The 13,067-nt window shown below is 44.2% G+C and overlaps 1 protein-coding gene across 1 annotated transcript in view; it reads left to right on the top strand.

Moving 5' to 3' along the window:
- CARMIL3 (capping protein regulator and myosin 1 linker 3) overlaps positions 1-13,067 on the top strand; it is a 1,161,278-nt gene that overhangs the window by 539,089 nt on the left and 609,122 nt on the right. The window contains exons 15-16 of the mRNA XM_086923677.1: positions 1,261-1,337; positions 3,130-3,234. Of these exons, the coding sequence (XP_086779803.1) occupies positions 1,261-1,337; positions 3,130-3,234 (182 nt within the window). The remainder of the gene's footprint in view (positions 1-1,260; positions 1,338-3,129; positions 3,235-13,067) is intronic.

Raw genomic sequence — 13,067 nt, 5'->3', positions numbered from 1 at the left:
AATCCAAGGAGGGCCCATCAGTTCGGAGATGGACAAATGAGTTGATGAAATGGTCCAGATGTGAGAATGTGATAAGAATGCGATGGTAACGAGAAGAGCTTGGAGATGGCAAGGGCTTGGGAGATGATTGTGCAGGCTTTGAGCGACTATCTGACCGAGGACGAGGAGGAGGGTCATCTGGAGAATGAGGTTCCATGAGGCTTGGAAGAACGAATTCATGACCCCGATAGGTGGGGAGCTCTACTGACAGAACCCATAGTTACAACCCACATCAGCAGCAGTTGGGGGGAGGGTTAAAGGGGCGTTATTAGGGCACCGCGGTAGTAACAAGAGGGATGCCTGCGATAGGGATCTATGGCTGGTAACTACAGGAGAGGGGTGCTGGGCAGCACGCATGGGTTCACGTTGAGTGGATGATGCTAGGCACTACCAGACGGCCATCATAGAAGCGCCCTAGCATAGACCTGATAATGCGGGCGCTGAGGGCCCTGATTTCGCCAGCACGAGGGGACTGAATATATCTGGCGGTGACGGGGGGGAGTTTGGTGGGTATGAAAGCAGATACATAATTATGTTGTTGACCTGATATCCCTTTGAGGTGCACATGGTGACCTTTTGTTGGAACCTGTTGGTACGCCGCCCGGCCTCCGGGATGTGGGCTGAATGGCTGTGTACTACTTTAATAACGCACAGTGCCTTGAACTGTTATGGGTATAACGGCTGACTACCTCGATGTTTTGTCTATAACTCTGCAATAAAAACATATTTAAAAAAAAAAAAAAAGATAGATCAAACTGCTTCACTGGTATGGTTAAAAGTGGCCAACCATTGTCTTTCATATACACATGCTCGCATGCATACACATGCCACATAAGTAATCACACCACCGCATATAACTTCCCAGTGGAAAAGAGTAGACACATGTTACCATTTTACCAGCCATATGTTTGCTCTGATATAACCACACCAACATTTAAGGGAGTAATAGAGAGAGACCTGGCAGCTGAGTCTGTATCTCACCCAAGAGACAAATATTTTGGGAATGCCAAAAACAGCCTGGTATTGACACACTCTTCTACAACATTGAAGAATTGTGCACACCTGTTCTCACTACTCATTCTGGAGAACCACTGTTACATGTAAGTAACTTTTTCTTTTGTGGTTTCTTATATAGTTAAAGAGTGAGCCACTGAGAAAGCTGTATGATTTGGATATGTTGGCCTTTGTAAATAAATAATACCATGCTAATTTCCTCCTCAGTTATTTGGAGCTTTGCTTCATGGATGTTGCACCCACCTGACCTACCTCAACCTCACCCGAAATGCCTTCTCTCATAAGTAGGTATTCAGATTTATACTCTTTCATTTGTATAGGGTGTCCACTATGTTTTATAAAAATGTTCTCACAGAGGTTTGTGTGAACACATGAAAAGATCATTTCCCATGTGATGTTGACCTACACAATAATGAGAATGGGACTTTTTAACCCGTTCCCAGCGTCGAACGTTCAGCGCCCAGTGCTGAACGTTCGGAGAACGAATGCTGACCCGACGGCCAATGGTCGTGCGCAGCACTGGGGAGGTAGCGCTCGTGACGACCGTTGGCCGTCGGCAGCAATTAAAGGGTTAAGGAAGAATAACCTGAAAATGTTATGTTGACCAATTTGTTTGAAAATGTATCCTAGTTACTAACTAGTCCTTCAAAATACATAAAACAGCAGCCCTGTGAGTGCTTTTATCATTAAATAAGTTCAAAGGCAAACATTTTAGTGTCCTAGTTTCAGCTAATCAGGAGCAGTTCAGCAGTCCCACACAACTGGTATGATGGTGTAACAGCCCATTTACCAATTTATGTGTCTAATGGTACTTTTAGAGCAATCTTGGCAGTATCAGGGATTTACCTCAACATACCCAATAATATCTTGTAGAAAAAGTATTGTTTGACCGATTCACAGAAAATAAATGTCTAAATTGCCTCTTTAACCCTGATACATAATGTGGCTGTATATTCTTTTATTGTACTCACTGAGTACTACTCACAAAGGTAAATTTATTCATTCACAAGTAAATTTATTCATTCACAAGTAATTCTGCTGCTGCACCAGGTGATAACTGTACACTTTTTTGCTATTCACCATTTCTGAGTGTAAAGTGACTCCTAGGTGCAGACTTGCATGTCTCCACCATCAGTTGGAGCCTCCTACACCAGGAGTTTTCAGTATAAATTTATTACTTGTAACTTTTTATAAGTAGACCGAGACCGCCGCCACTATGACAAAAGTGTACCCAACGGAAAGTTAAGGGAAGATGTAATAAAAGGGTATTGTATTTTTTAAAAATGATTACAACTATTTTAATATAAATTATTAATGTAAACTAATTATAATTTCAAGTACTTATTTTAAACCTAGTACTAATAAAATAGAATGAACAGCATATTAATTTATACATGTATTTAATAATTAATTGAAATACATTTAATTAATTTATAAATAATAACATTTACATTTTTTTAAAGAAAACTACTACAAATAAAATGGTTACTTTTAATTAATTTGCATTTAAATTTACTAAGCTTTTGTATAGAAATAATTGTAATTATTTAACACAGAAATATAGTTTGTAAACAGCAATAAGCCTACTCCTTTGTGTGTGGGTGTTTGCATTTGGATGCCGCACCCTAAACCACTCCCACTGAGGTATAAGCATTCCCAATTTTCTAGCCACTCCCGATGTCCCACCCATGTTTACTACTAAAATGCATACATGTGTGTGGAGATCTCTGCAGATGTGGGGGAGACGTCTGCACAGAAAAGATAGGAATGGTGGGAGCGGAGGTCTCCGCACATAGGTTAATGAATAGCATTTTTAGGCAGGAGAATTACTACACATATACAAGTAATACAAATTGAAATTTGAGTTTTATGCTGTATTCATTGAAAGTGTGAGTTTGGCATTTAATGTTCATAAAATGTCTGTTTTTCTTTGCATTTAGAATATTGGAAAATACATGGCTTTAGGTCTCAGTAGTTACTACTTATCACAATCTACACATGTGTTTTGATTAGTGGATGTAAAAAGTGTTTTTTAACAAATTCGTTTTTTGACAAATGTTTATCTTCCTTTTGCAGGAAAGGAAAGGATGCCCTCCCTTCTTTCAGACAGTTTTTTAGCAGTACATTTTCCCTAGCTCACGTTAGTCTGTCTGGGATCAAACTACCACTTGATGCCTTAAGGTATAGTAAATGCATCAGATGAATATAGTCTTCTGTTTGGGAATTGAAAAATGTCTTAGCCCTCCTTACTTGATTGATTTGTATACATGTATTTCCGTCTCAGCTACCATAGCATGCTGTTGAAATCATCCCCATCGGTGGGAATATGTAATGACTGAAAGTAAGCTTTCTTTGTTTCTAAATTCACATTGCTGTTTGAGTCGATATTAGTGAGATAACTTCCTCAACCAATCCTCTTAGAAAGTTTCCAGATGCCTTGTTAGGTCTGGCTTGATGGTCGGATGCTGCCAGACCTTATGTGACCAACTAAAAAGAGCTTTCAGAGTATGCTGAGGGGCGTAGCTCCACCCACAAGTAGATTGTTCTGACTACAAGATTTGATTAAGCCAAAATTAGATATTTTCCACTGTAAAAATTGCTTACATTGCACTTTTTGTCTTGTGGCAAAGCCTATACTCAATACAGCAGCACTGATGTGGTTATAGTGGCAAGCCAGTTACCATGGTTTTAGGCTTGATCTGTCTATTATGAAACGTTACGATAATGGCAAAAAAGTACTCGAACTGCCCTGTAAAGGAGCCGGGCAATGCTCCCATTGTATATAATTAACAGTACTCCTTCTGGAATTTGTTTTATGCAAATAATGGTTGCCAAAATATTGGAAGCAAAATAAATCACCATAATTCGCAGATTCTAAATACAAATCTTCAGCATCAAAAGCAGCATAATATTTCAAATCAGAAAATAATGCCTCAACTGCCTGAATATCCCAATCATCAGAACGTATGTTTTGTTTTACTACATCCCCCATGTTTACTCTGAGCACGTTAGGGACATTAACAACTTCAGTTGGGCCACGGATTTCAAATTTAACCGCATCCCACACAATCCCATCAAGGACTGGCCAAGCAGTGATGTTAACAAAAGTCAGGTCTCTCTTCAGTCTGTGTCGTGAATGCGATGAGGACAGGGGTGCCAAAGTACCATTCAGGTGTTGAATGCATGTTCTTTCCTCAACATAGTATCCATCGATGATACGAAAAAAATAAAACACAAACCAATTGACATAAAAAGGTAAATTGAAATAGGTACCAGCCAAATGTATGTCCAAGGGGGTATCAATTTTTTTTAATTAAATAAACTGGCATAAATTGCAAAACGTGAGGGCTTTTTCGAGTTATGTGAAACAGTGTCAAATGAAAATCTGGATTCTGTAGCCAAACGTGTTTGTAAATCAGGCATAGATAAGTCAGTCGGGTAAGTATAATCAAGTTCTTCAACGTTAGCACTAGGCAAAGTACTCAATAGAGGACTGGAAATCATAGGCAACTTGATGGCCACCTCTGGATCAGGATTAGAAGCAGTGCCCAAAACAGAATTTCTCACAATCGAAGGACAGGAGACCGCCGGTGTCATACTAAGAAGAATCGGCCACTCTGTGTATCTTGACATTGTCAATTGAGATAACCCTGTTTTCCTTTCGACCTGGAAGTGGTGGCATAATGACTGTTCTTGTGCCCTTCACTCCAAGCACAGGAACCGGAGCAAGATAGGAAGGACCAAATTCTTTCTTGTTATCGATCTTCTCTCGAACCAGTTCTCCAACTTGGGGTAGCCAGCCAACTACCGGGATCTGCAACGCATCATTCGATGTGGAGGGCAAATGTTCCTTTGCAAGACTGTCTCTTGTCTTTTGTAGATCCTGCAAAACCCTGCAATGTTCATCTACGTCAAAGGCTGTGGCTTGGGCCACGCAGTCTAGACCGTCAAGGTCCGGGACATACATCTTGATACCAAAGAGCATTTCGTATGGGGTCCGCCCACCCAGAGACCTTCTAGGGAGATTATTAAGAGCACGCTGAACGCCATTGAGATGGGCCAGCCAGTTTCTGCCAGTGCCTATAACCCGTGCTGTCAAAGATTGCTTTAAGTCACTGTTCATTCGTTCCACTACACTATTATCCTCAGGTCTGTATGGAGACGAAAACTTGACTTGGACCACCAACGAAATCATAGCATCCTAATACGCCTTAGAGATGAAAGAAGGACCCTGATCCGAATGGAAGGTACCACAGACAAAAATCCCTACAAAGACACGCAAATCTCTTATGACAGTCCGTGAATCAGCGCTGCGATGGGGCCAGACCCACACAAAGCGTGTGCATGAATCAACTGCTAATAATATTCTGTACTGCACATGTACGGCAATGCAAGTTTAAATGCCAGTAAACCAATACCAAACGATAAGAACCGTTCGGTTTTGTCACAGTAAATAGAGGGTTATTCATAGGAGACACACATGTTTCAATCACACCTTGATATTCCAATTGGTCAAGGATTGCCACGACCGAAGCCTTGACTTCACGTTGAATGTGATATTGAGGTTGAGGCTGCGGCTGAGACCGTAAAGGAATCTCGTGGTTCGGGGAAATTTTATCCCAACCACAATGTGTACGGTACAGAGCCGGCGCTAGAGCCTTAGCCCACTCTTCTGCAAAATTCAGCGCATGCTACTTCGAGACGGTGTGTGCGAAACTAGGGAGGATTACCTCCTCCCCTCGCGGACCTGCGAGAACAAAAGGTGGGGGCCAGTCAGCCTCCGAAAGCAAAATATCATACGTAGATGAAAGATGTTCCCAAAATACCCCTTTTATGGTACGCTGTATGTCACCTTCAATTAACAGGACAATTTCATAAAGTCTGTCAGGGGGAGTAACTCTAGTATCAGCTGTTTCGATTACAACATAACGGTCAGTCGCTGTCACCTTCAGTAGTGGACGCAGGGCCTCTCGCACTATGGTAATCTCCGCCGCGCTGTCCAGCAAGGTCAGAGCCCATGTCAGATTCCGAAGCCGCGTTCTCACTATCCGTGGCATATTTTGCTGTTAAAGCGGCAACTTTCTTCTTTTGAAACTGAGGTCTTTTCGGTGTAGAGCCATCCTGCTTTCCTGCACCTTCTTTCGGGCGGGGCAGATCACATCCTTGCTGGCCACCCCGACCCCTTCCGCCTCCTCCAACACCGGTCGTTGAGGCCGATGAGTCCTGAAAGGAACGAGGAGAGCGTTGATCAGAAACCTGCAATCGATCAGGAGATTTAATCATCGCGAGATCGCGCAAGTCATAAATACGTTCTGGGGGCGCAGGCAACGGAGACGCAGGACGGGACTCCTGTTTTTGTTGCTGTTGCTTTCCCTGTTTTTGTTTTTTAGGCCAATTTTGTTTCTTGGACTTGGGCTGAACGTCTGTTTCAGACTTCTGCCCTTGGGTTTGTGTTTTCTCTTTCGTAGAAAAAGGTTTGAGACCCCTACTTTTGCGACCCATGGTTTTATAAGCCGCCACAATAATTCTCGCTAACTGCCGGGGTTTCTCGGCATCGGGAATCGCCGCCAAAGCATTAGCTACCTGAAAGTTCACAGCATCCCCCTTGACATTAGCAAGAACGAGATCGCAAACCACATCAAAGGTGCCGCATAGGCGCATACCCAATTCGACCGCAGCCTCAGGTCCGTGATCATCTTGAACACGCTTAAGGACTGTAGGCAGTACATCCATAGACAGAGTGCCATAACACCTCGCATAGACCGCCGCAAACGTTCTACCCCAGGACTCACAGTCACCGATTTCAGGGGCTAAGTCTTTGGGCAAACTAATCGTCAGAATCCTGTGTTTCTCACCAGGAGACGTGTTAGGAAATACAGCTTCCAGCTGGTCAAACTTTTCAGCAAGCCAGAAAGGAAAGTCATCCTTATCCTGGGGACGCTTGCCCGTCACAGCATTGACCATTACGGGACTGAGCTTCATGCCGCCCTGTCCAGCTGGAAGCCTCGCACCCCCCGGGGGCCCACCCGAAAGATTACGGGTTATGTATTGCACCAAAGCTCAAATAACACTAATGGAGACCACATGTAGTCTACGTAGTTCAACCACGGAACAATTTCCGTGTTGAGGATGAGGAGTAAATCCAGCCAAAACAGGCCAATTTTTGCCCGGAATGGACAAAGAACCTAACCTCAGAGCTGTCAAAGAATGTGGGAGGGCGCCACCAAACCAAACGCGATGCTGCCAAGTATCAATAGGTACTTCCTGTGCCCTGTACGGTGTATATTCATTCAGTACAAAAGAGGGAGTGTAAGTGTGGAACACACCTGAAGTTCCGTCCACAGCCGGAAACGTCACCCACGAATAGAAGATTTTGTATGGGTAAGCCGTCTCCGCACTCACCACCATTATCACGGCCATGCCTTCCACGGTGACATTGTAATTCTGCAAATGATTGCGCACCGCAATGCGACTATGCTGCGGAATGTCCACGGCAACGGCCATGACGACACAGAAACGTAAAGGGACAAAGTAAACTTTGTAGCACAACTGGGTAGTAATTCAAGGAAACCGTTTAGAAAGATTCAAGCTTGAAAAGACCTATTTGACAAATAGGTAGGTTATTTCCGACACCACCGTTTTCCAGAAACGACAGCGAAGGGGTCAAGGAATGAATGATATACTACTCAAGTGTCATGATATAAGACCACCAACGGTTGGGCGCCATGTAGCAGGGAATCCGTTCTCCTACAGAACTGTGCATAGAGATTTGGAACCTCTGTGAATTAGGATGGCCCAAAACTCACCTTAGTACCCAAAATCCCCTTACAGAGCTAGCTTCAGTGTCTCATTGGTCATAACAAACTCCCAATGTTTAGACAAACCAGAACATGATCTTAGAATACCTCAGGTCGCGTGGAACACATGAACACTCTTTCGTTATACAATCATTTCAAACCAGAACGTGGAGTAAATGAGGACGCGTGCACATTTGAAATATTTATTTACTAATGCAGGGTAATACTAGCAAACATATTATAAGAAGCAAATTTATCAGCATAGTTACTAGTCCATAAAAAGCAAAAGGTGACAACATGCTAAAATGTTGAAATGAATAGGAGTTAACCACACCTATCTCTCACCCTCCCTAACTAGCATATTATATTATATTAAATCTAAGAAGGTCTCTTTGGGTTTTAGCAGGGCGGCCCCATACCTCAAGATCCTAGTGGATAGGGATCACATCATCTTCCACCAGCTCTCTGCATGTGAAGCACCATCAAGTGTGTGTAGTGTGCTCTATGCAAAGCAATATAAAACGCGCCTAAAGCCAGAATTGGCAGCAGCTGCATTTATGTTATGTCTAGGAAGGTGCGAAGATCAGACCTCACAACAACACTGTGTCGAGTTATCCTTGAAGGCTTCAGCACTCACTGTACAGACACAGTGTATAAAGCAAAGCTGATATCAGAGCAATAACATATTATTCTCGTGTAAATCACACCGCTCTTCTAGGCTGAAAGCTAAAACAACAATTATGTGTCATGTGTAGAAGCAGCAAAAGGTAAAATGGCGTTTAAACATTTAATAAGCTCGTGCTAACTTAAAACGGTATATAGGTAAGCAGTAACTATATGACAAGGGTATTTCTTGAGCTCTTCCTGGATGACGCCTAACTCTGTTTTCCTGACAGAGGGTAAAAGGAAGGCCCTGTTCCTGGAGTCATTCATGCGACAGATCATCATTGCGGTCAAAAGTCCAATGAGAGACACAAGAAATAGAAGGGGCAATGCTCCTCTTCCCGCCACTTTCAAACTCTTAAGATGGTACATGGGTGTCAGCATGCCATTCAGTATTGCTCCCGATTTCCATAGAAGTCAATTCCAAGTCTAGTCTCAATGCACCCTGAATTTCTGGGTCAGTCTGTGATGTTGCAGCAAGTGTATGTCTTTTGAGAGGCCATATTGTGCAGTTTTGGCACTTTACTGGCTCTCTCTCTCATGCCTTTTGGTCCCAGGGATTTGCAGGGACTTCGGGTCAGACATCCCTCGTCTGTGTCCTTCAAATGCACTTGGTGCTTCACACTGGCCCTGGTGCTGACTGGCTCCTGTGTCTTCCTCTGAGTCTATTCCTGCTGCATCAGCGTTGATGCTGAAGAAGGTTTGCAGCTCAATGTTCTTTCCAACTCCAAGCAAACTCAACCTCGACCGAGGCCACGCCATACCACCACCGCAGCACAGCCAACTTTCAACTCTTCTAATTTGAAACTTGCCTGTACCACATGATAGAGCTCATACTTTACACATTCTTTACACTGAGACAAACAATGACAATTTTGGGTGAAGGGGGTGATTTTGTCCCTAGTATGAAAATGAAAACTGGTATATGGAACTACAGGACACCAGTGGCCTGGATACTTCTACAGATACTGGCCTTTTTTCTCCTTCTAACACTGACACCAAGGAAAGTGCCTTTTTCACTGTTGTTATGAGGAGGGCATCAGAAGCGCTAAACATACAATTCCCTACTGTAAAGGTGAAAAATAATGTTCTGATGGAGGTACTCCAGCCTGGTCAAGTGGCTTTGAAACCTATCTTACCATTTAATGATGCCTTCAGGAACAGACTTTTGGGTATTTGGTCAAAATCAAGTTCGAGATTACCAATTACTAGGCAAGTGACTTGACACCATAGTAAACCCCTTTGCGGCCCTGATTTTCTTACACAACATCCCACACCAGAGAGATTGGTAGTGCAAGCATCAACCAGTAAAGTTATATCCCAACGCCTTTCCCCACCGCCCTGCCTAATCATGTGTCTAAGGGAATAGAGGCATGTGCATCTTTACCACCATTAGTCTTGCTCTGTGATCACTGAACAGCAGCTGCTTCCTAGGCTGCTACTCCCATGACTCATGGTTCCTGGGGCCCAAGGCTTAATGGCAGTTCCAGATGACCTTTGGGCATCCCTGACCCAAGCTATCTAGAATGGACATGACTCAGCTAAATTTGTAATTCGCTCATGCTTGGACATGTCTGAGAGTCCAATTCATAAAGCAACTTATGACGTGTAAAGTTACGAGTATGGAGGTTCCGCACTCGGGGTGGAATCTACGCACTCATGGCAAAATCTCCGCACTCGTAACGCAACAGGTCGTAAGTCCTTATGTGAATGAGGCCATGCCTGTTTAGGGTTGACGGTGGGTACAAGTATTGCACTTCACCACAATACCTGAATGAGGACTAAGGGTTTTTCTGGGGATGTCCAGGCATTCCTGATGGACATAGTGCTTGATGGCTCTTGCATTTGTGGTTAAAGATTGGACTCAGCTGTGTAAGATTTAAAGGAAGACAGGGCCAGAGCACGTTCCCTAGGTCTGTCTCCCCTGACCCATATTATTCTATTGGCCCATTTTGGGCTAGAGTAGGGTGTTTCCAATACTGTCTGACAACCAGCTCAACTGGCCTCCTGACAAGATCACGGTTTGTAAAGACAATGCCCATCACATCAGGAACAATGTGCAGCTCTGCCTCCCACTTCTCCAGCATCCACAGCTGTAAAACCACTTAAGTGTGTTCTTTCTGGCACACAGCCACTACATAGGCAGGATCACATGTATCCTTCTAGGGTCACAAGCCATCACGTCAGACTAGTGGGTCCTCCAAATGTAACATCGGTCTACACCCTCCCATTTCTTTTCCCTTAGCCACATTTTCCACCGCCATCAGGGCGGCTGACAGAGGACCACCTGTTTTTGCATCTGTAAGTGCCGGCCCTTTTTGCCAAAGGTGCATTAGAGGCGATTCCGATATGTGGAAGCCACACCTGACTCCTTCAAAGACGTTTTCCTTTCTTATGAGGTATTTTGGATACAGTACTATTTTGTGCCGTACCTCCAGAGTGGAGAGTCCAGAAAATTCAGGCTGTGATCCTGACATTTCAGTTTCTGTCTTGGATCTCAGTGCTGATGACTTTTAGGCTGCTGGGATTGTTGGCCTCCTACATCCTGCTGGAGAAGCATGCCACATGGCTCCACAAAGGGACCTGAAATCCTATTGGGCAAAGCATCAGGGGAATCTGTCCAGTTGTATCTAGATTTCTGTGGAGACTGCAAAAGACCTGCAGTGGTGGCTGGTGGAGCGTGATTGGGTCAGTGGCAAAAGAAACCCCTCTCCTTACCCTACCCAGATTTGCTAGTGGGCATGAATTCATTGTTTATAAGTTTAAGAAGGCCACTGGGAGATGAGGCCTTTGGTCTCCGGCGAAAGCTTGACTTCACATCATTCTATGGGAGATGAGGATGAGTTGCTTGGTTTTAAATACCTTGCTCTCCACTGTAAGAGGAGGGCAGTGACAACACAACCACCTTGTGGTATTGCAACAAGCAGCAGGGGTGGGGTCCTCTCCCAGGTGCCGAGCTCCTGAGCCCGGAGGCCTTATGCCTCTGGAAGTTCCTGGACCGCCAGGGAGATTCTCTGGTTGTGAGCCCCTTGGCAGGATCTTTAAGTGGTAGGGTGGACTAACTCAGCTGCAGTCATACAGCAGACCAGGATTGATAGTTACACCCACAGATGGCACATACTTCTTCCTTCTAAGAGGGATGAGGTGGGATGTCTTCCATCAATGGGGAAAACCTGGCTCGATCGCACAATGTCAGAACGTTTGAGTATTGTAGTCCCTTAGAAGGCTCTCTGTTCGAAACACATTCTGCCTAGAGTGGAGCTCGGAACTCCTGTATGCCTTCCCGAGCCCAAGTCATCTGAGTGGCACTGGATTGGGGCAGTAGATTTTATTTGATATTCTTCCTGAAATCACTGATCTCATCTTAGTGGCTAGCTGTCCCGGTTGCAGGATGAGCCGCCTTTATTTAAATCGCCTGTTGGGATGAGATCTTTGGTAGTTTTGTAATACTTTTTTCCACCAATACCCATTGTTCTGCCACTGTGGGACTTGAACTTAGTTCATTTTTATATCATCCGCTTCCCTTTTGAACGGCTGCACAGTTGCCCATTAAGGCGTATGACATTGAACACCGTCTTTCTCATCAGCTAGGTGTGTAAGTGAGCAGCAGATTGTGAAAGTGTGCCACTGTATCAGTAAGTTGAAGTTCACAATTGTTGAGTAGTTCATTGGACCTGGGGTGTCCCTATTTAGATTCTCCCTGCATTTGGCCCTGTTTTGCCCCATTGATGTATCTTACACCTTATAGACTATAGTGATGGCTGGGACAAACAAAATAACTTGAAAGGGGCCACCACAGCTTCCCGATGGACAGCTCTGAGAAGCAGAATTGAGGGGATGGTAGCGGACCCTGCCTAGCTCAGTCAGTGCTTTGTACGCTGATCTTCGAGAGACAACTGGGAAATTGAAATTGTGGTAAACTGCATCAAGGAGAACCTTAAGGGCCTGAGTAGCAGGGTTATGAAGGCAGAACAACAGTTGGAAACCGCCAGGAGCAACGTGCAGGTGCTGGAGAGGTGACGACCTATGGCTGAAGACATGCAGAGTGACCTGGATATATTCAAATGCAGTGGAGCCCATGGTGTTCTTGAGGAGAGAATTGACAAACTGAATCTTAAGGATGCTGTGTGTGCATGCAGAAATGCCACCTGAGGTCCTTCTAGACATGAAGAGAGAGGTATTGGAAGAGATATTTGATCATGTGGGAGGTGGACGATATGGTGAGGAAGACCTAAAGGCTTATGTATGGATGACTTAAGAATAGTTCTGTTGTACACAGTGCAGGCAGTGGAATGGCGATATCGCAGTCTGTTTATTGCAATATAGGAAAGGATTGTGATGGTGGGAGACAGGCAACTCCTGTTTTTCCATGATCTGAACCCTCACACCTTGGCCCAGAAAAAGACCTTGATGGCGATCAAGCGGGAGCTGCAGAAGATGGGTATTTAACCGTCTCTGCATATTTTCAAGGGATGTAGAATATCTTTCACAAGAACATTCTATGTCTTTAATAAGAAAGGGATTGGAATATCCCCAGAAAGGCTTAAACCGCTA

This window comes from Lissotriton vulgaris, chromosome 5 (assembly GCF_964263255.1).
Source record: "Lissotriton vulgaris chromosome 5, aLisVul1.2, whole genome shotgun sequence".
NCBI lineage: Eukaryota > Metazoa > Chordata > Amphibia > Caudata > Salamandridae > Lissotriton > Lissotriton vulgaris.
The sequence above is the reverse complement of the archived record's forward strand: the minus strand, read 5'-3'. Positions and strand labels throughout refer to the sequence as shown.